Here is a 22500-nt window from a genome sequence, read left to right on the forward strand (position 1 = left end):
ACTCGACTGGCCGAGGCAGGGGACTCTACTGGCCGAGGCAGGGGACTCTACTGGCCGAGGCAGGGGACACTAATGGCCGAGGCAAGGGACTCTACTGGCTGAGGTAATGTAGTGACTGTTGAGGCAGGGGACTCTACTGGCTGAGGCAGGGGACTCTACTGGCTGAGGTAATGTAGTGACTGTTGAGGCAGGGGACTCTACTGGCTGAGGTAATGTATTGACTGTTGAGGCAGGGGACTCTACTGGCTGAGGCAGGGGACTCTACTGGCTGAGGTAATGTAGTGACTGTTGAGGCAGGGGACTCTACTGGCCGAGGCAGGGGACTCTACTGGCCGAGGCAGGGGACTCGACTGGCTGAGGCAGGGGACTCTACTGGCTGAGGTAATGTATTGACTGTTGAGGCAGGGGACTCTACTGGCCGAGGCAGGGGACTCGACTCGCCGAGGCAAGGGACTCTACTGGCTGAGGTAATGTATTGACTGTTTAGGCAGGGGACTCTACTGGCCGAGGCAGGGGACTCTACTTTCTGAGGTAATGTATTGACTGTTGAGGCAGGGGACTCTACTGGCCGAGGCAGGGGACTCGACTCGCCGAGGCAAGGGACTCTACTGGCTGAGGTAATGTATTGACTGTTGAGGCAGGGGACTCTACTGGCTGAGGCAGGGGACTCTACTGGCTGAGGTAATGTAGTGACTGTTGAGGCAGGGGACTCTACTGGCTGAGGTAATGTAGTGACTGTTGAGGCAAGGGACTCTACTGGCTGAGGTAATGTAGTGACTGTTGAGGCAGGGGACTCTACTGGCCGAGGCAGGGGACTCTACTGGCTGAGGTAATGTAGTGACTGTTGAGGCAGGGGACTCTACTGGCTGAGGTAATGTAGTGACTGTTGAGGCAGGGGACTCTACTGGCTGAGGTAATGTATTGACTGTTGAGGCAGGGGACTCTACTGGCCGAGGCAGGGGACTCTACTGGCTGAGGTAATGTAGTGACTGTTTACTCTTTCACTCTGAACAGATGGCTGCAGAACTATGGACTGTGTGTGCCTGTGTGTAGGACCCAGGTACTACTTACCCTGAGGAAGGAAGGGAAGCCCACGCCGTAGTATCCCACAGCGAAGTAGTCTGGCTTGGGCCGGATCACCTTCACAATGTTCTCGTAGAACTGAGCCTGCTTCCTCTGTAACAGGAAGTAACCTTCAGGAAGACTCAATGTACTGGGATGCAGAATACCATGTGTACACACACACACACACACACACACACACACACACACACACACACACACACACACACACACACACACACACACACACACACACACACACACTGAAAGCCCCATGTCAAGGTGTTGTCCATATGATAATACATAGAGTTCTATACCAGTAGAATATACCATGTCTCCTACAACAAGATGACAGTTTCTATACCAGTAGAATATACCACGTCTCCTACAACAAGATGACAGTTTCTATACCAGTAGAATATACCACGTCTCCTACAAGATGACAGTTTCCATACCAGTAGAATATACCATGTCTCCTACAACAAGATGACAGTTTCTATACCAGTAGAATATACCACGTCTCCTACAAGATGACAGTTACCATACCAGTAGAATATACCACGTCTCCTACAAGATGACAGTTTCTATACCAGTAGAATATACCACGTCTCCTACAAGATGACAGTTTCTATACCAGTAGAATATACCATGTCTCCTACAAGATGACAGTTTCTATACCAGTAGAATCTACCACGTCTCCTACAAGATGACAGTTTCTATACCAGTAGAATATACCACGTCTCCTACAACAAGATGACAGTTCAATACCAGTAGAATATACCACGTCTCCTACAAGATGACAGTTTCTATACCAGTAGAATATACCATGTCTCCTAAAAGATGACTGTTTCTATACCAGTAGAATATACCACGTCTCCTACAACAAGATGACAGTTTCAATACCAGTAGAATATACCACGTCTCCTAAAAGATGACTGTTTCTATACCAGTAGAATATACCACGTCTCATACAACAAGATGACAGTTTCTATACCAGTAGAATATACCACGTCTCCTACAAGATGACAGTTTCTATACCAGTAGAATATACCATGTCTCCTACAACAAGATGACAGTTTCTATACCAGTAGAATATACCACGTCTCCTACAACAAGATGACAGTTTCTATACCAGTAGAATATACCACGTCTCCTACAAGATGACAGTTTCCATACCAGTAGAATATACCATGTCTCCTACAACAAGATGACAGTTTCTATACCAGTAGAATATACCACGTCTCCTACAAGATGACAGTTTCCATACCAGTAGAATATACCACGTCTCCTACAAGATGACAGTTTCTATACCAGTAGAATATACCACGTCTCCTACAAGATGACAGTTTCTATACCAGTAGAATATACCATGTCTCCTACAAGATGACAGTTTCTATACCAGTAGAATCTACCACGTCTCCTACAAGATGACAGTTTCTATACCAGTAGAATATACCACGTCTCCTACAACAAGATGACAGTTTCAATACCAGTAGAATATACCACGTCTCCTACAAGATGACAGTTTCTATACCAGTAGAATATACCATGTCTCCTAAAAGATGACTGTTTCTATACCAGTAGAATATACCACGTCTCCTACAACAAGATGACAGTTTCAATACCAGTAGAATATACCACGTCTCCTAAAAGATGACTGTTTCTATACCAGTAGAATATACCACGTCTCATACAACAAGATGACAGTTTCTATACCAGTAGAATATACCACGTCTCCTACAAGATGACAGTTTCTATACCAGTAGAATATACCATGTCTCCTACAACAAGATGACAGTTTCTATACCAGTAGAATATACCACGTCTCCTACAACAAGAGGACAGTTTATTTACCAGTAGAACATACCACGTCTCCTACAAGATGACAGTTTCTATACCAGTAGAATATACCATGTCTCCGACAACAAGATTACAGTTTCTATACCAGTAGAATATACCACGTCTCCTACAACATGATGACAGTTTCTATACCAGTAGAATATACCACGTCTCCTGCAAGATTACAGTTTCTATACCAGTAGAATATACCACGTCTCCTACAACATGATGACAGTTTCTATACCAGTAGAATATACCACGTCTCCTACAAGATGACAGTTTCTATACCAGTAGAATATACCATGTCTCCGACAACAAGAGGACAGTTTCTATACCAGTAGAATATACCACGTCTCCTACAAGATGACAGTTTCTATACCAGTAGAATATACCATGTCTCCTAAAACAAGATGACAGTTTCTATACCAGTAGAATATACCACGTCTCCTACAACAAGAGGACAGTTTATTTACCAGTAGAATATACCATGTCTCCGACAACAAGATGACAGTTTCTATACCAGTAGCATATACCACGTCTCCTACAAGATGACAGTTTCTATACCAGTAGAATATACCACGTCTACTACAACAAGATGACAGTTTCTATACCAGTAGAATATACCACGTCTCCTACAACAAGATGACAGTTTCTATACCAGTAGAATATACCATGTCTCCTACAACATGACTGTTTCTATACCAGTAGAATATATCATGTCTCCTACAACATGACTGTTTCTATACCAGTAGAATATACCACGTCTCCTACAACAAGAGGACAGTTTCTATACCAGTAGAATATACCACGTCTCCTACAACAAGATGACAGTTTCTATACCAGTAGAATATACCATGTCTCCTAAAACAAGAGGACAGTTTCTTACAACAATATGACAGTTTCTATACCAGTAGAATATACCATGTCTCCTACAAGATGACAGTTTCTATACCAGTAGAATATACCACGTCTCCTACAACAAGAGGACAGTTTCAATACCAGTAGAATATACCACGTCTCCTACAACAAGATGACAGTTTCTATACCAGTAGAATATACCATGTGATTAGAGTGAACTTACCAGGGAGGCACTGAGCTGCTCAAAGTCAAACATCTCATTCTCATACTGGTCTGCCAGCTCCTTTCCTAGTACGATGGCTTCCTCCCACATCTAAACACACACACACACACACACACACACACACACACACAGACACAGACACAGACACAGACACACACACACGATATGAGAGAACAGCACTATATATTAGTCATTGTATTTAGCTGTAGACAGTCCTGCCTACTCCTCCTTCCCTTCTCTCGCTCTCTCTCTCCCAACCCCCCCCCCTCTTTCCCACCTCATCCCCTCCTCCCTCCCTCTTTCCCACATCATCCCCTCCTCCCTCTCTCTCCCCCACCTCATCCCCTCCTCATCCCATCCTCCCTCTCTCTCTCCCACCTCATCCTCTCCTCCCTCTCTCCCCCACCCCACCCCTCTCTCTCCCACCTCATCCCCTCCTCTCTCTCCCACCTCCTCCCTCCCCACCTCCAGTAGCATCGGGGAGGTCTTCCTGACTAAAGCCTTTGCTCTGCTGAAGATGGGACAGACAGACAGATATTTCTCCAGATTGAGTCATCTGAGAATGGTCTGCTCCTCCTGTTTTTACAGAATGGCATCATGCAGGTACATGAACTGTCTGTCTGTCTGTCTGTCTGTCTGTCTGACTGTCTGACTGTCTGTCTGTCTGACAGTCTGACAGTCTGTCTGTCTGTCTGTCTGTCTGTCTGTCTGTCTGTCTGTCTGTCTGTCTGTCTGTCAGTCATGTGGCTTATGGTGATACTGAGGTGGCAGGAGAGGAGGGGATGGAGAGGGAAGGAGGGGATGGAGAGGAGGATGGTATGGAGGGAGGAGGGGAGGATGGGATGGAGGGAGGAGGGGAGAGAGGAGGATAGGATGGAGGGAGAGAAGATGGAGGGAGAGAGGAGGATGGGAGGGAGGGAGGGAGGAGGGGAGAGAGGAGGATGGGATGGAGGGAGAGAGGAGGATGGGATGGAGGGAGAGAGGAGGATGGGAGGGAGGAGGGGAGAGAGGAGGATAGGATGAAGGGAGAGAAGATGGAGGGAGAGAGAGAGGAGGATGGAGGGGAGAGAGGAGGATGGGAGGGAGGGTGGAGGGGAGAGAGGAGGATGGGAGGGAAAGGAGGATGGGAGAGTGGAGGATGGGAGTGAGGGAGGAGAGAGAGGGGGATGGAGGGAGAGGAGGATGGGAGGGAGGGAGGAGAGAGAGAAGGATGGAGGGAGAGAGGAGGATGGGAAGAAGGGAGGAGAGGAGGATGGGAGAGAGGAGGATGGAGGGAGAGGATGGGAGGGAGAGTGAGAGAAGAAGGGAAGGTGGTTGGTGGGGCAAGGAGGAGAGAGAGAGAGAAGGTTGATGGCTTATAGAGGAGGGCCAATAGAGGGCTTAAAGAGGAGGACCAATAGAGGGCTTATAGAGGAGGGCCAATAGAGGGCTTATAGAGGAGGGCCAATAGAGGGCATATAGAGGAGAGCCAATAGAGGGCTTATAGAAGAGGGCCAATAGAGGGCTTGTAGATGAGGGCCAATAGAGGGCTTATAGAAGAGGGCCAATAGAGGGCATATAGAGGAGGGCCAATAGAGGGCTTATAGAGGAGGGCCAATAGAGGGCTTATAGAGGAGGGCCAATAGAGGGCATATAGAGGAGGGCCAAAAGAGGGTTTATAGAGGAGGGCCAATAGAGGGCTTATAGAGGAGGGCCAATAGGGGGCTTTATAGAGGAGAGACGGGATGTTTTAGGCGTCTCCACGTTGCCTCTCTGGACCGTTGAAGGAGGATCAGATAGAATAGGTCCCAAAACATCTAGAACATACTGAACAAAAAGGTGCAGCTCACTAACTCTGTCTACCTCTTTCGTCTCACCAGACCGACACACTCTCTCTGGACACCCCCAATCTCTGTCTCTTTCACTCCCCCTCTCTCTGGACACCCCCAATCTCTGTCTCTTTCACTCCCCCTCTCTCTCTCTCTGGACACCCCCAATCTCTATCTCTTTCACTCCCCCTCTCTGGACACCCCCAATCTCTATCACTCCACCTCTCTCTCTCTGGACACCCCCAAATCTCTGTCTCTTTCACTCCCCCTCTCTCTCTCTCTGGACACCCCCAATCTCTGTCTCTTTCACTCCCCCTCTCTCTCTCTCTGGACACCCCCAATCTCTGTCTCTTTCACTCCCCCTCTCTCTCTCTCTGGACACCCCCAATCTCTGTCTCTTTCACTCCCCCTCTCTCTCTCTCTGGACACCCCCAATCTCTGTCTCTTTCACTCCCCCTCTCTCTCTCTCTGGACACCCCCAATCTCTGTCTCTTTCACTCCCCTCTCTCTCTCTCTGGACACCCCCAATCTCTGTCTCTTTCACTCCCCCCTCTCTCTCTCTGGACACCCCCAATCTATATCTCTTTCACTCCACCTCTCTCTCTCTGGACACCCCCAATCTCTGTCTCTTTCACTCCCCCTCTCTGGACACCCCCAATCTATATCTCTTTCACTCCCCCTCTCTGGACACCCCCAATCTATATCTCTTTCACTCCCCCTCTCTGGACACCCCCAATCTATATCTCTTTCACTCCCCCTCTCTCTCTCCCACCCGCTATCTCTCACCACATTCCCTCTCAATCTCTCACCACCTCCACTCTCTCTCTCACCAACACACACACACTAACACATACCCCCCCATCACCCCCCCTCTCTCTCTACCCCCTCCCTCCCTCCCATCACCCCCTCTCTCTCTCTACCCCCCATCACATCACCCCCCTCCCCCTCTCTCTAACCCCTCCCTCCCATCACCCCCCTCCCATCACACCCCTCCCTCCCATCACCCCCTCTCTCTCTAACCCCCCCCTCCCATCACCACACCCCTCCCATCACACCCCCTCCCATCACACCACCCCTCCCATCACCCCCCCCTCTCTAACACCCACCCCTCCTCCCTCTAGGTACCTTGCCCTTGTCGAAGAAGTTGATGATCTCCTGGTAGAGCTGGTCCTTGAGTTGTCCCTGTGTGGAGGCCTGGTAGCCGTCTCTCTGGGTGAGGTGGGCTGCACACGGCTCCTCAGTCCACTGCAGGGACACAGAGCATGTTACCCCTATACTACTATAGAACAGACCCTGTAGATACAGACCATGTTACCTCTATACTACTATAGAACAGACCCTGTAGATACAGACCATGTTACCTCTATACTACTATAGAACAGACCCTGTAGATACAGAGCATGTTACCTCTATAGAACAGACCCTGTAGACACAGACCATGTTACCCCTATAGAACAGACCCTGTAGACACAGACCATGTTACCTCTATACTACTATAGAACAGACCCTGTAGATACAGACCATGTTACCTCTATACTACTATAGAACAGTAGATACAGACCATGTTACCTCTATAGAACAGACCCTGTAGATACAGACCATGTTACCTCTATAGAACAGACCCTGTAGACACAGACCATGTTACCTCTATACTACTATAGAACAGACCCTGTAGATACAGACCATGTTACCTCTATACTACTATAGAACAGTAGATACAGACCATGTTACCTCTATACTACTATAGAACAGACCCTGTAGATACAGACCATGTGACCTCTATAGAACAGACCCTGTAGATACAGACCATGTTACCTCTATACTACTATAGAACAGACCCTGTAGATACAGACCATGTTACCTCTATACTACTATAGAACAGACCCTGTAGATACAGACCATGTTACCCCTATACTACTATAGAACAGACCCTGTAGATACAGACCATGTTACCTCTATACTACTATAGAACAGACCCTGTAGATACAGACCATGTTACCCCTATACTACTATAGAACAGACCCTGTAGATACAGACCATGTTACCTCTATACTACTATAGAACAGACCCTGTAGATACAGACCATGTTACCTCTATACTACTATAGAACAGACCCTGTAGATACAGACCATGTTACCTCTATACTACTATAGAACAGACCCTGTAGATACAGACCATGTTACCTCTATAGAACAGACCCTGTAGATACAGACCATGTGACCTCTATAGAACAGACCCTGTAGATACAGACCATGTGACCTCTATAGAACAGACCCTGTAGATACAGACCATGTGACCTCTATAGAACAGACCCTGTAGATACAGACCATGTGACCTCTATAGAACAGACCCTGTAGACACAGACCATGTGACCTCTATAGAACAGACCCTGTAGACACAGACCATGTTACCTCTATAGAACAGACCCTGTAGACACAGACCATGTGACCTCTATAGAACAGACCCTGTAGATACAGACCATGTGACCTCTATAGAACAGACCCTGTAGATACAGACCATGTGACCTCTATAGAACAGACCCTGTAGATACAGACCATGTGACCTCTATAGAACAGACCCTGTAGATACAGACCATGTTACCTCTATGCTACTATAGAACAGACCCTGTAGACACAGACCATGTTACCTCTATACTACTATAGAACAGACCCTGTAGATACAGACCATGTTACCTCTATAGAACAGACCCTGTAGACACAGACCATGTGACCTCTATAGAACAGACCCTGTAGATACAGACCATGTTACCTCTATAGAACAGACCCTGTAGATACAGACCATGTTACCTCTATAGAACAGACCCTGTAGATACAGACCATGTTACCTCTATAGAACAGACCCTGTAGATACAGACCATGTTACCTCTATGCTACTATAGAACAGACCCTGTAGATACAGACCATGTGACCTCTATACTACTATAGAACAGACCCTGTAGATACAGACCATGTTACCTCTATACTACTATAGAACAGACGCTGTAGATACAGACCATGTGACCTCTATAGAACAGACCCTGTAGACACAGACCATGTTACCTCTATAGAACAGACCCTGTAGATACAGACCATGTTACCTCTATAGAACAGACCCTGTAGATACAGACCATGTTACCTCTATACTACTATAGAACAGACCCTGTAGATACAGACCATGTTACCTCTATAGAACAGACCCTGTAGACACAGACCATGTGACCTCTATAGAACAGACCCTGTAGATACAGACCATGTTACCTCTATAGAACAGACCCTGTAGATACAGACCATGTTACCTCTATACTACTATAGAACAGACCCTGTAGATACAGACCATGTTACCTCTATAGAACAGACCCTGTAGACACAGACCATGTTACCTCTATACTACTATAGAACAGACCCTGTAGATACAGACCATGTTACCTCTATAGAACAGACCCTGTAGACACAGACCATGTGACCTCTATAGAACAGACCCTGTAGATACAGACCATGTTACCTCTATACTACTATAGAACAGACCCTGTAGATACAGACCATGTTACCTCTATAGAACAGACCCTGTAGACACAGACCATGTTACCTCTATACTACTATAGAACAGACCCTGTAGATACAGACCATGTTACCTCTATAGAACAGACCCTGTAGATACAGACCATGTTACCTCTATAGAACAGACCCTGTAGATACAGACCATGTTACCTCTATACTACTATAGAACAGACCCTGTAGATACAGACCATGTTACCTCTATAGAACAGACCCTGTAGATACAGACCATGTTACCTCTATAGAACAGACCCTGTAGATACAGACCATGTTACCTCTATGCTACTATAGAACAGACCCTGTAGATACAGACCATGTGACCTCTATACTACTATAGAACAGACCCTGTAGATACAGACCATGTTACCTCTATAGAACAGACCCTGTAGATACAGACCATGTTACCTCTATACTACTATAGAACAGACGCTGTAGATACAGACCATGTGACCTCTATAGAACAGACCCTGTAGACACAGACCATGTTACCTCTATAGAACAGACCCTGTAGATACAGACCATGTTACCTCTATACTACTATAGAACAGACCCTGTAGATACAGACCATGTTACCTCTATAGAACAGACCCTGTAGACACAGACCATGTTACCTCTATAGAACAGACCCTGTAGATACAGACCATGTGACCTCTATAGAACAGACCCTGTAGATACAGACCATGTGACCTCTATAGAACAGACCCTGTAGACACAGACCATGTTACCTCTATACTACTATAGAACAGACCCTGTAGATACAGACCATGTTACCTCTATACTACTATAGAACAGACCCTGTAGATACAGACCATGTTACCTCTATAGAACAGACCCTGTAGACACAGACCATGTTACCTCTATAATACTATAGAACAGACCCTGTAGACACAGACCATGTTACCTCTATAGAACAGACCCTGTAGACACAGACCATGTGACCTCTATAGAACAGACCCTGTAGATACAGACCATGTTACCTCTATACTACTATAGAACAGACCCTGTAGACACAGACCATGTTACCTCTATAGAACAGACCCTGTAGACACAGACCATGTGACCTCTATAGAACAGACCCTGTAGATACAGACCATGTTACCTCTATACTACTATAGAACAGACCCTGTAGACACAGACCATGTTACCTCTATACTACTATAGAACAGACCCTGTAGACACAGACCATGTTACCTCTATAGAACAGACCCTGTAGACACAGACCATGTGACCTCTATAGAACAGACCCTGTAGACACAGACCATGTTACCTCTATAGAACAGACCCTGTAGATACAGACCATGTTACCTCTATACTACTATAGAACAGACCCTGTAGATTCAGACCATGTTACCTCTATAGAACAGACCCTGTAGATACAGACCATGTTACCTCTATACTACTATAGAACAGACCCTGTAGATACAGACCATGTGACCTCTATAGAACAGACCCTGTAGACACAGACCATGTTACCTCTATACTACTATAGAACAGACCCTGTAGACACAGACCATGTTACCTCTATAGAATAGACCCTGTAGATACAGACCATGTTACCTCTATAGAACAGACCCTGTAGATACAGACCATGTGACCTCTATAGAACAGACCCTGTAGACACAGACCATGTTACCTCTATAGAACAGACCCTGTAGATACAGACCATGTTACCTCTATACTACTATAGAACAGACCATGTAGACACAGACCATGTGACCTCTATACTACTATAGAACAGACCCTGTAGATACATACCATGTTACCCCTATAGAACAGACCCTGTAGACACAGACCATGTGACCTCTATAGAACAGACCATGTAGACACAGACCATGTGACCTCTATAGAACAGACCCTGTAGACACAGACCATGTTACCTCTATACTACTATAGAACAGACCCTGTAGATACAGACCATGTTACCTCTATAGAACAGACCCTGTAGATACAGACCATGTTACCTCTATAGAACAGACCCTGTAGATACAGACCATGTGACCTCTATAGAACAGACCCTGTAGATACAGACCATGTTACCTCTATACTACTATAGAACAGACCCTGTAGACACAGACCATGTTACCTCTATAGAACAGACCCTGTAGACACAGACCATGTGACCTCTATAGAACAGACCCTGTAGATACAGACCATGTTACCTCTATACTACTATAGAACAGACCCTGTAGATACAGACCATGTTACCTCTATACTACTATAGAACAGACCCTGTAGACACAGACCATGTTACCTCTATAGAACAGACCCTGTAGATACAGACCATGTTACCTCTATACTACTATAGAACAGACCCTGTAGACACAGACCATGTTACCTCTATAGAACAGACCCTGTAGACACAGACCATGTTACCTCTATAGAACAGACCCTGTAGACACAGACCATGTGACCTCTATAGAACAGACCCTGTAGATACAGACCATGTTACCTCTATAGAACAGACCCTGTAGATACAGACCATGTTACCTCTATAGAACAGACCCTGTAGATACAGACCATGTTACCTCTATACTACTATAGAACAGACCCTGTAGACACAGACCATGTTACCTCTATAGAACAGACCCTGTAGATACAGACCATGTTACCTCTATAGAACAGACCCTGTAGACACAGACCATGTTACCTCTATAGAACAGACCCTGTAGACACAGACCATGTGACCTCTATAGAACAGACCCTGTAGATACAGACCATGTTACCTCTATAGAACAGACCCTGTAGATACAGACCATGTTACCTCTATAGAACAGACCCTGTAGATACAGACCATGTTACCTCTATAGAACAGACCCTGTAGACACAGACCATGTTACCTCTATACTACTATAGAACAGACCCTGTAGATACAGACCATGTTACCTCTATACTACTATAGAACAGACCCTGTAGATACAGACCATGTTACCTCTATAGAACAGACCCTGTAGACACAGACCATGTTACCTCTATAATACTATAGAACAGACCCTGTAGACACAGACCATGTGACCTCTATAGAACAGACCCTGTAGATACAGACCATGTTACCTCTATACTACTATAGAACAGACCCTGTAGACACAGACCATGTTACCTCTATAGAACAGACCCTGTAGACACAGACCATGTTACCTCTATAGAACAGACCCTGTAGACACAGACCATGTTACCTCTATAGAACAGACCCTGTAGATACAGACCATGTTACCTCTATAGAACAGACCCTGTAGATACAGACCATGTTACCTCTATACTACTATAGAACAGACCCTGTAGATACAGACCATGTTACCTCTATAGAACAGACCCTGTAGACACAGACCATGTTACCCCTATACTACTATAGAACAGACCCTGTAGACACAGACCATGTTACCTCTATAGAACAGACCCTGTAGACACAGACCATGTTACCTCTATAGAACAGACCCTGTAGATACAGACCATGTTACCTCTATACTACTATAGAACAGACCCTGTAGATACAGACCATGTTACCTCTATACTACTATAGAACAGACCCTGTAGATACAGACCATGTTACCTCTATACTACTATAGAACAGACCCTGTAGATACAGACCATGTTACCTCTATAGAACAGACCCTGTAGATACAGACCATGTGACCTCTATAGAACAGACCCTGTAGATACAGACCATGTGACCTCTATAGAACAGACCCTGTAGATACAGACCATGTGACCTCTATAGAACAGACCCTGTAGATACAGACCATGTGACCTCTATAGAACAGACCCTGTAGACACAGACCATGTGACCTCTATAGAACAGACCCTGTAGACACAGACCATGTTACCTCTATAGAACAGACCCTGTAGACACAGACCATGTGACCTCTATAGAACAGACCCTGTTACCTCTATAGAACAGACCCTGTAGACACAGACCATGTGACCTCTATAGAACAGACCCTGTAGACACAGACCATGTGACCTCTATACTACTATAGAACAGACCCTGTAGACACAGACCATGTGACCTCTATACTACTATAGAACAGACCCTGTAGACACAGACCATGTTACCTCTATAGAACAGACCCTGTAGATACAGACCATGTTACCTCTATAGAACAGACCCTGTAGATACAGACCATGTTACCTCTATACTACTATAGAACAGACCCTGTAGATACAGACCATGTTACCCCTATACTACTATAGAACAGACCCTGTAGATACAGACCATGTTACCTCTATAGAACAGACCCTGTAGATACAGACCATGTGACCTCTATAGAACAGACCTTGTAGACACAGACCATGTTACCTCTATAGAACAGACCCTGTAGACACAGACCATGTTACCTCTATACTACTATAGAACAGACCCTGTAGATACAGACCATGTTACCTCTATAGAACAGACCCTGTAGATACAGACCATGTGACCTCTATAGAACAGACCCTGTAGATACAGACCATGTTACCTCTATAGAACAGACCCTGTAGATACAGACCATGTGACCTCTATAGAACAGACCCTGTAGATACAGACCATGTGACCTCTATAGAACAGACCCTGTAGACACAGACCATGTGACCTCTATAGAACAGACCCTGTAGATACAGACCATGTTACCTCTATAGAACAGACCCTGTAGATACAGACCATGTTACCTCTATACTACTATAGAACAGACCCTGTAGATACAGACCATGTTACCTCTATAGAACAGACCCTGTAGATACAGACCATGTTACCTCTATACTACTATAGAACAGACCCTGTAGATACAGACCATGTGACCTCTATACTACTATAGAACAGACCCTGTAGATACAGACCATGTTACCTCTATAGAACAGACCCTGTAGATACAGACCATGTTACCTCTATACTACTATAGAACAGACCCTGTAGATACAGACCATGTGACCTCTATACTACTATAGAACAGACTCTGTAGACACAGACCATGTTACCTCTATAGAACAGACCCTGTAGATACAGACCATGTTACCTCTATAGAACAGACCCTGTAGATACAGACCATGTGACCTCTATACTACTATAGAACAGACTCTGTAGACACAGACCATGTTACCTCTATAGAACAGACCCTGTAGATACAGACCATGTGACCTCTATACTACTATAGAACAGACTCTGTAGACACAGACCATGTTACCTCTATAGAACAGACCCTGTAGACACAGACCATGTTACCTCTATAGAACAGACCCTGTAGACACAGACCATGTGACCTCTATAGAACAGACCCTGTGTAGTATAATATTAGCTGAGCAGTATACTCTATCAGACTATATCAGAATTAGATTCCTCAATAGAGCTAAACATTGATCTACAGTGGGGAGGAGAGGAGGGAGGAGGAGAGGAGGGAGGAGGAGAGGAAAAGAGAGAGGAGGGAGGAGGAGAGGAAAGGAGGAGAGGAGGGAGGAGGAGAGGAAAAGAGAGAGGAGGGAGGAGGAGAGGAGGGAGGAGGAGAGGAAAGGAGGAGAGGAGGAGAGGAACAGAGAGAGGAGGAAGGAGGAGGAGAGGAGGAGGAGAGGAGGGAGGAGGAATATAGGAGGAGGGGAGTAGAGGAGGAGGAGAGGAGGTGAGGAGGAGAGAGGAGTGGAGGAGAAGAGGAGGGAGGAGGAGAGGAGAGAGAAGGAGAGGAGGGATGAGGAGAAGAGGGAGGAGGAGAGGAGGGAGGGAGGAGGAGAGAGGTGAGGAGGAGAGAGGAGTGGAGGAGAGAGAAGGAGAGGAGGGAGGAGGAGAGGAGAGAGAAGGAGAGGAGGGAGGAGGAGAAGAGGGAGGAGGAGAGGAGGGAGGGAGGAGGAGAGGAGAGAGAAGGAGAGGAGGGAGGAGGAGAAGAGGAGGGAGGAGGAGGAGAGGAGGGAGGAGGAGAGGAGGGAGGAGGAGAGGAAAGAGGACAAGTTGATGAGGAGAGGAGGGATGAGGGAGGAGGAGAGGAGGAGGAGAAGAGAGAGATAACTTATGGAAAAGCTCCATTAACACATCAGATATTGATTTATGCAGTGATAACACCATATTAATCATCACACATTGTGCTTCACTCTGTGAACAACAGAGAAATATTTCTGCTGACCACACAGTCCTCTCCTCCAGTCTCTCTAACCACTCTAATAATTAACGTTGTGAGTGGCTGGACGAGGCTGGCCGACAGGCTAGATGCAGCAATCCTATTGGCTCCCCGGTCCCAGCCTCGGTAACCCTACTAAGGTCCTGTCACAACTGATTAGTTGCCACGGTAACGTAACTGACATTCCCATGTTGTTGTTGAACAAGAGAGAACGCAACGATCTCTAGGTAAAATCGAATTGGGTAGCTGGGGCCGTCCCAAACGGCACCCTAATCCCTATATAGTGCACTAAATGTTTTGGAATGGGCCCTGGTATAACAAAAAAAAGTAGTGCACTATGTAGGGAATAGGGTGCCATTGGCCATAGGGCCCTGGTCAAAGTAGTGCACTATGTAGGGAATAGGGTGCCATTTGGGATGGAGACAATATTTACATAGCAAAGCTGCCGCCGTCTGTTGAAGTGACGTGACCTCCACATTTTCATGTACGTTGCAGTGCACTGTGGGAGAAAAGCATCGGCTCGCAGATTTGACGCTACTGTGGGCTTAGAAACAGCCCCGGATATCCAAACGGAACCGCGCCACGTTCCATTTGGCCAATAGCAGGACAACGAAGGCTTGATCCTGTTTGGATTTGGAGACGAGCTTTTACATAAAGGAAGGTTGGCTTCCTTTTTACATGGAGTCTAAGGGTTAAAGGTCAAACAGCCTAAATTAAAGGGATTCTGCAGGAAGTTGGTTATTATTGATTATGTTACAGTTTGAGCAGCTCTACCGTGATTACAGAGAGGAGAGGTGTTTACATTCTGCAGGACGTTGGTTATTATTGATTAGGTTACAGTTTGAGCAGCTCTACCGTGATTACAGAGAGGAGAGGTGTTTACATTCTGCAGGACGTTGGTTATTATTGATTAGGTTACAGTTTGAGCAGCTCTACCGTGATTACAGAGAGGAGAGGTGTTTACATTCTGCAGGACGTTGGTTATTATTGATTAGGTTACAGTTTGAGCAGCTCTACCGTGATTACAGAGAGGAGAGGTGTTTACATTCTGCAGGACGTTGGTTATTATTGATTAGGTTACAGTTTGAGCAGCTCTACCGTGATTACAGAGAGGAGAGGTGTTTACATTCTGCAGGACGTTGGTTATTATTGATTAGGTTACAGTTTGAGCAGCTCTACCGTGATTACAGAGAGGAGAGGTGTTTACATTCTGCAGGACGTTGGTTATTATTGATTAGGTTACAGTTTGAGCAGCTCTACCGTGATTACAGAGAGGAGAGGTGTTTACATTCTGCAGGACGTTGGTTATTATTGATTATGTTACAGTTTGAGCAGCTCTACCGTGATTACAGAGAGGAGAGGTGTTTACATTCTGCAGGACGTTGGTTATTATTGATTATGTTACAGTTTGAGCAGCTCTACCGTGATTACAGAGAGGAGAGGTGTTTACATTCTGCAGGACGTTGGTTATTATTGATTAGGTTACAGTTTGAGCAGCTCTACCGTGATTACAGAGAGGAGAGGTGTTTACATTCTGCAGGACGTTGGTTATTATTGATTATGTTACAGTTTGAGCAGCTCTACCGTGATTACAGAGAGGAGAGGTGTTTACATTCTGCAGGACGTTGGTTATTATTGATTAGGTTACAGTTTGAGCAGCTCTACCGTGATTACAGAGAGGAGAGGTGTTTACATTCTGCAGGACGTTGGTTATTATTGATTATGTTACAGTTTGAGCAGCTCTACCGTGATTACAGAGAGGAGAGGTGTTTACATTCTGCAGGACGTTGGTTATTATTGATTAGGTTACAGTTTATTGATTACAGAGAGGAGAGGGTTACAGTTTGATTATTGATTGGGCTCTACCGTGATTACAGAGAGGAGAGGTGTTTACATTCTGCAGGACGTTGGTTATTATTGATTATGTTACAGTTTGAGCAGCTCTACCGTGATTAAAGAGAGGAGAGGTGTTTACATTCTGCAGGAAGTTGGTTATTATTGATTATGTTACAGTTTGAGCAGCTCTACCGTGATTACAGAGAGGAGAGGTGTTTACATTCTGCAGGACGTTGGTTATTATTGATTAGGTTACAGTTTGAGCAGCTCTACCGTGATTACAGAGAGGAGAGGTGTTTACATTCTGCAGGACGTTGGTTATTATTGATTAGGTTACAGTTTGAGCAGCTCTACCGTGATTACAGAGAGGAGAGGTGTTTACATTCTGCAGGACGTTGGTTATTATTGATTATGTTACAGTTTGAGCAGCTCTACCGTGATTAAAGAGAGGAGAGGTGTTCACGTTGCCATGGTCACCTAGTAATTTCAGGAAGTGCTGAAACAACATCAATCACACTGATGCTGCAAATTCAACATCCTCCGCCAGGTTTCCTACAAGTCTGTGTCCCAAATCACAACCCATTCCTTATGTAGTGAACAGAGGCCAATGGTACCCTATTCCCTACGTAGTGCACTACGTTGACCGGGGACCTATGGCCAATGGCACCCTATTCCCTACGTAGTGCACTACGTTGACCGGGGACCTATGGCCAATGGCACCCTATTCCCTACGTAGTGCACAACGTTGACCAGGGCCCTATGGCCAATGGCACCCTATTCCCTACGTAGTGCACTACGTTGACCAGGGCTCTATAGCCAATGGTACCCTATTCCCTACGTAGTGCACTACGTTGACCAGGGCCCTATGGCCAATGGCACCCTATTCCCTACGTAGTGCACTACGCTGACCAGGGCCCTATGGCCAATGGCACCCTATTCCCTACGTAGTGCACTACGCTGACCAGGGCCCTATGGCCAATGGCACCCTATTCCCTACGTAGTGCACTACTTTGACCAGGAACCATAGGCTGCCATTTGTGATAAAGACTAGGAATGATAATTCTCGTAGTACATTATTTTATCTATATAGTGGACCACAGAGAGAGAGACCAGTCACATGATCTATATAGTGGACCACAGAGAGAGAGACCAGTCACATTATCTATATAGTGGACCACAGAGAGAGAGACCAGTCACATGATCTATATAGTGGACCACAGAGAGAGAGACCAGACACATTATCTATATAGTGGACCACAGAGAGAGAGACCAGTCACATGATCTATATAGTGGACCACAGAGAGAGAGACCAGTCACATTATCTATATAGTGGACCATAGAGAGACCAGCCACATGATCTATATAGTGGACCATAGAGAGAGAGACCAGTCACATGATCTATATAGTGGACCATAGAGAGAGAGACCAGTCACATGATCTATATAGTGGACCATAGAGAGACCAGACACATTATCTACATAGTGGACCATAGAGAGACCAGACACATTATCTATATAGTGGACCATAGAGAGAGAGACCAGTCACATGATCTATATAGTGGACCATAGAGAGAGAGACCAGACACATTATCTATATAGTGGACCACAGAGAGAGAGACCAGTCACATGATCTATATAGTGGACCACAGAGAGAGAGACCAGTCACATGATCTATATAGTGGACCATAGAGAGAGAGAGACCAGTCACATTATCTATATAGTGGACCATAGAGAGAGACCAGTCACATGATCTATATAGTGGACCATAGAGAGAGAGACCAGACACATTATCTATATAGTGGACCATAGAGAGAGACCAGTCACATGATCTATATAGTGGACCATAGAGAGAGAGAGACCAGTCACATTATCTATATAGTGGACCACAGAGAGACCAGACACATTATCTATATAGTGGACCATAGAGAGAGAGAGACCAGTCACATGATCTATATAGTGGACCATAGAGAGAGAGACCAGTCACATGATCTATATAGTGGACCATAGAGAGAGAGACCAGTCACATGATCTATATAGTGGACCATAGAGAGAGAGACCAGTCACATGATCTATATAGTGGACCATAGAGAGAGAGACCAGTCACATTATCTATATAGTAGACCATAGAGAGACCAGACACATTATCTATATAGTGGACCACAGAGAGACCAGTCACATTATCTATATAGTGGACCATAGAGAGACCAGTCACATGATCTATATAGTGGACCATAGAGAGAGAGACCAGTCACATTATCTATATAGTGGACCATAGAGAGACCATATACATTATCTATATAGTAGACCATAGAGAGACCAGCCACATTATCTATATAGTGGACCATAGAGAGACCAGACACATTATCTATATAGTGGACCACAGAGGGAGACCAGTCACATTATCTATATAGTGGACCATAGAGAGACCAGACACATTATCTATATAGTGGACCATAGAGAGACCAGTCACATTATCTATATAGTGGACCACAGAGAGAGAGACCAGACACATTATCTATATAGTGGACCACAGAGAGACCAGTCACATTATCTATATAGTGGACCATAGAGAGACCAGTCACATTATCTATATAGTGGACCATAGAGAGACCAGACACATTATCTATATAGTGGACCTTAGAGAGAGACCAGCCACATTTTCTATATAGTGGACCATAGAGAGAGACCAGTCACATTATCTATATAGTGGACCAAAGAGAGAGACCAGGCACATTATCTATATAGTAGACCAAAGAGAGAGACCAGTCACATTATCTATATAGTGGACCACAGAGAGAGAGACCAGACACATTATCTATATAGTGGACCACAGAGAGACCAGTCACATTATCTATATAGTGGACCATAGAGAGACCAGTCACATTATCTATATAGTGGACCATAGAGAGAGACCAGCCACATTATCTATATAGTGGACCAAAGAGAGAGACCAGACACATTATCTATATAGTAGACCATAGAGAGACCAGACACATTATCTATATAGTGGACCATAGAGAGAGAGAGAGACCAGTCACATTATCTATATAGTAGACCATAGAGAGACCAGACACATTATCTATATAGTGGACCACAGAGGGAGACCAGTCACATTATCTATATAGTGGACCATAGAGAGACCAGATACATTATCTATATAGTAGACCATAGAGAGACCAGCCACATTATCTATATAGTGGACCACAGAGAGAGACCAGCAACATTATCTATATAGTGGGCCACAGAGAGAAACCAAACACATTATCTATATAGTGGACCACAGAGATAAACCAGACACATTATCTATATAGTAGACCACAGAGAGAGACCAGCCACATTATCTATATAGTGGACCATAGAGAGACCAGACACATTATCTATATAGTGTACCATAGCGAGACCAGTCACATTATCTATATAGAGAACATAGAGAGAGAGACCCGTCACATTATCTATATAGTAGACCATAGAGAGAGACCAGACACATTATCTGTATAGTGGACCACAGAGAGAGACCAGTCACATTATCTATATAGTGGACCATAGAGAAACCAGACACATTATCTATATAGTGGACCATAGAGAGACCAGTCACATTATCTATATAGTGGACCATAGAGAGACCAGTCACATTATCTATATAGTGGACCATAGAGAGACCAGTCACATTATCTGTACAGTGGACCATAGAGAGAAACCAGACACATTATCTGTACAGTGGACCATAGAGAGAAACCAGACACATTATCTGTACAGTGGACCATAGAGAGACCAGACACATTATCTATACAGTGGACCATAGAGAGACTAAAAACAGAAAGACAGTTGAGCTTCCTACAAACCAATTCATGACACAGATTGAAGAAAGACTCTAACCTCCAGGCTCTGCTTTGGAAAAATCACATTTATCACATTTTACAGTATAATAGCCTCCTGTTCTCCCTTTTATCTCTGTCTCCCTCTTTGCAGCATTTGGGCAAAACCCCAGCAGGTTTGAAATGGCAAAGAATTATTATAATAATAATAAATAAATATATATAATAATAAGAAGAAATGAGATTCTTCCTCATTGTGTCCCGGTGTCCCATAGAGATGTATAGAGTTCGCAACATTGCATCTGTCCTATTACGGCGTCTGTGAGCACACTCTCTATACATTTCTATGCGACAAAGGAACACAATGAGGAAGTAGATAGAATCTTTTTTTTTTTACGATTTAAAAACACAATATTTATTTCTGAGTTTAGCTTTGTAATGACCGGCGACTCAGCGCGGAGAAGTTATAAGGTTGATTGATTGATCTGCTTTTCAGAGGACCTGGCTAATGTACCGGTAGACTTTCAACAATTGTGCTAAGCTAACGATATGCTAACTTCTATAATCTCTCCAAACTGCCCTTAGAGAAATAACAATGGTCTCCATGAGTTTGTCTGTAGAAATCTCTACACTACCCCTTTAATGTTTGTAGAAAAACAACCTACATCTGGAAATCTCTACACTATCCCTTTAATGTCTGTAGAAAAACAACCTACATCTGGAAATTTCTACACTATCCCTTTTATGTCTGTAGAAAAACAACCTACATCTGGAAATCTCCACACTATCCCTTTAATGTCTGTAGAAAAACAACCTACATCTGGAAATCTTTACACTATCCCTTTAATGTTTGTAGAAAAACAACCTACATCTGGAACACTATCTCTACACTATCCCTCCCTCTCTCTCTCCATTCTTATCCTCTCTCCCCAGTCCCCTCTCTCTCCATTCTTCTCCTCCCTCCCCAGTCCTCTCTCTCTCTCCATTCTTCTCCTCTCTCCCCAGTCCCCTCTCTCTCTCTCTCTCTCTCTCTCCATTCTTCTCCTCCCTCCCTTTCTCTCTCTCCATTCTTCTCCTCATCTCATCAGTCCTCTCCTGACAGAGGGAGGATTAAAACACGGTTGGGCGTATCTCTGCTATCCAGAACCTGTTCCCCAACACATTGATATTCACGGTTACACCTCTGCTACTGCAAGGTTAAGAGCCATCTATGTGATTACAGCTGACTGGGGCTTTGCCCTCTACAACTGGTGCTATTCAACAGACGCTAAAAGACACACATTTACACTATCAATTCATAGAGAGAGAGAGAGAAGGAGAGAGAGAGATACATAGAGGAAGAGAGAGAGGGAGAGAGAGACAGAGGAAGTGAGAGAGAGAGAGCGGGAGGGAGAGAGATACATAGAGGAAGAGAGAGCGGGAGGGAGAGACA

At 44.9% G+C, this 22500-nt stretch overlaps 2 protein-coding genes across 2 annotated transcripts in view; one reads left to right on the top strand and one right to left on the bottom strand.

The window, feature by feature from the left end:
* LOC135513383 (dedicator of cytokinesis protein 1-like) overlaps window positions 1–22500 on the top strand; it is a 1066221-nt gene that overhangs the window by 247739 nt on the left and 795982 nt on the right.
* The window catches only part of LOC135511833 (dedicator of cytokinesis protein 1-like), a 513132-nt gene that overhangs the window by 144395 nt on the left and 346237 nt on the right, over window positions 1–22500 (bottom strand). The window contains exons 24-26 of the mRNA XM_064933315.1: window positions 6916–7035; window positions 3983–4072; window positions 1072–1176 (exon numbers count right to left, since the gene is read on the bottom strand). Coding sequence (XP_064789387.1) covers window positions 1072–1176; window positions 3983–4072; window positions 6916–7035 — 315 coding nt within the window. The remainder of the gene's footprint in view (window positions 1–1071; window positions 1177–3982; window positions 4073–6915; window positions 7036–22500) is intronic.

The sequence above is a fragment of the Oncorhynchus masou genome, chromosome 24, assembly GCF_036934945.1.
Source record: "Oncorhynchus masou masou isolate Uvic2021 chromosome 24, UVic_Omas_1.1, whole genome shotgun sequence".
Taxonomy (NCBI): Eukaryota; Metazoa; Chordata; class Actinopteri; order Salmoniformes; family Salmonidae; genus Oncorhynchus; species Oncorhynchus masou.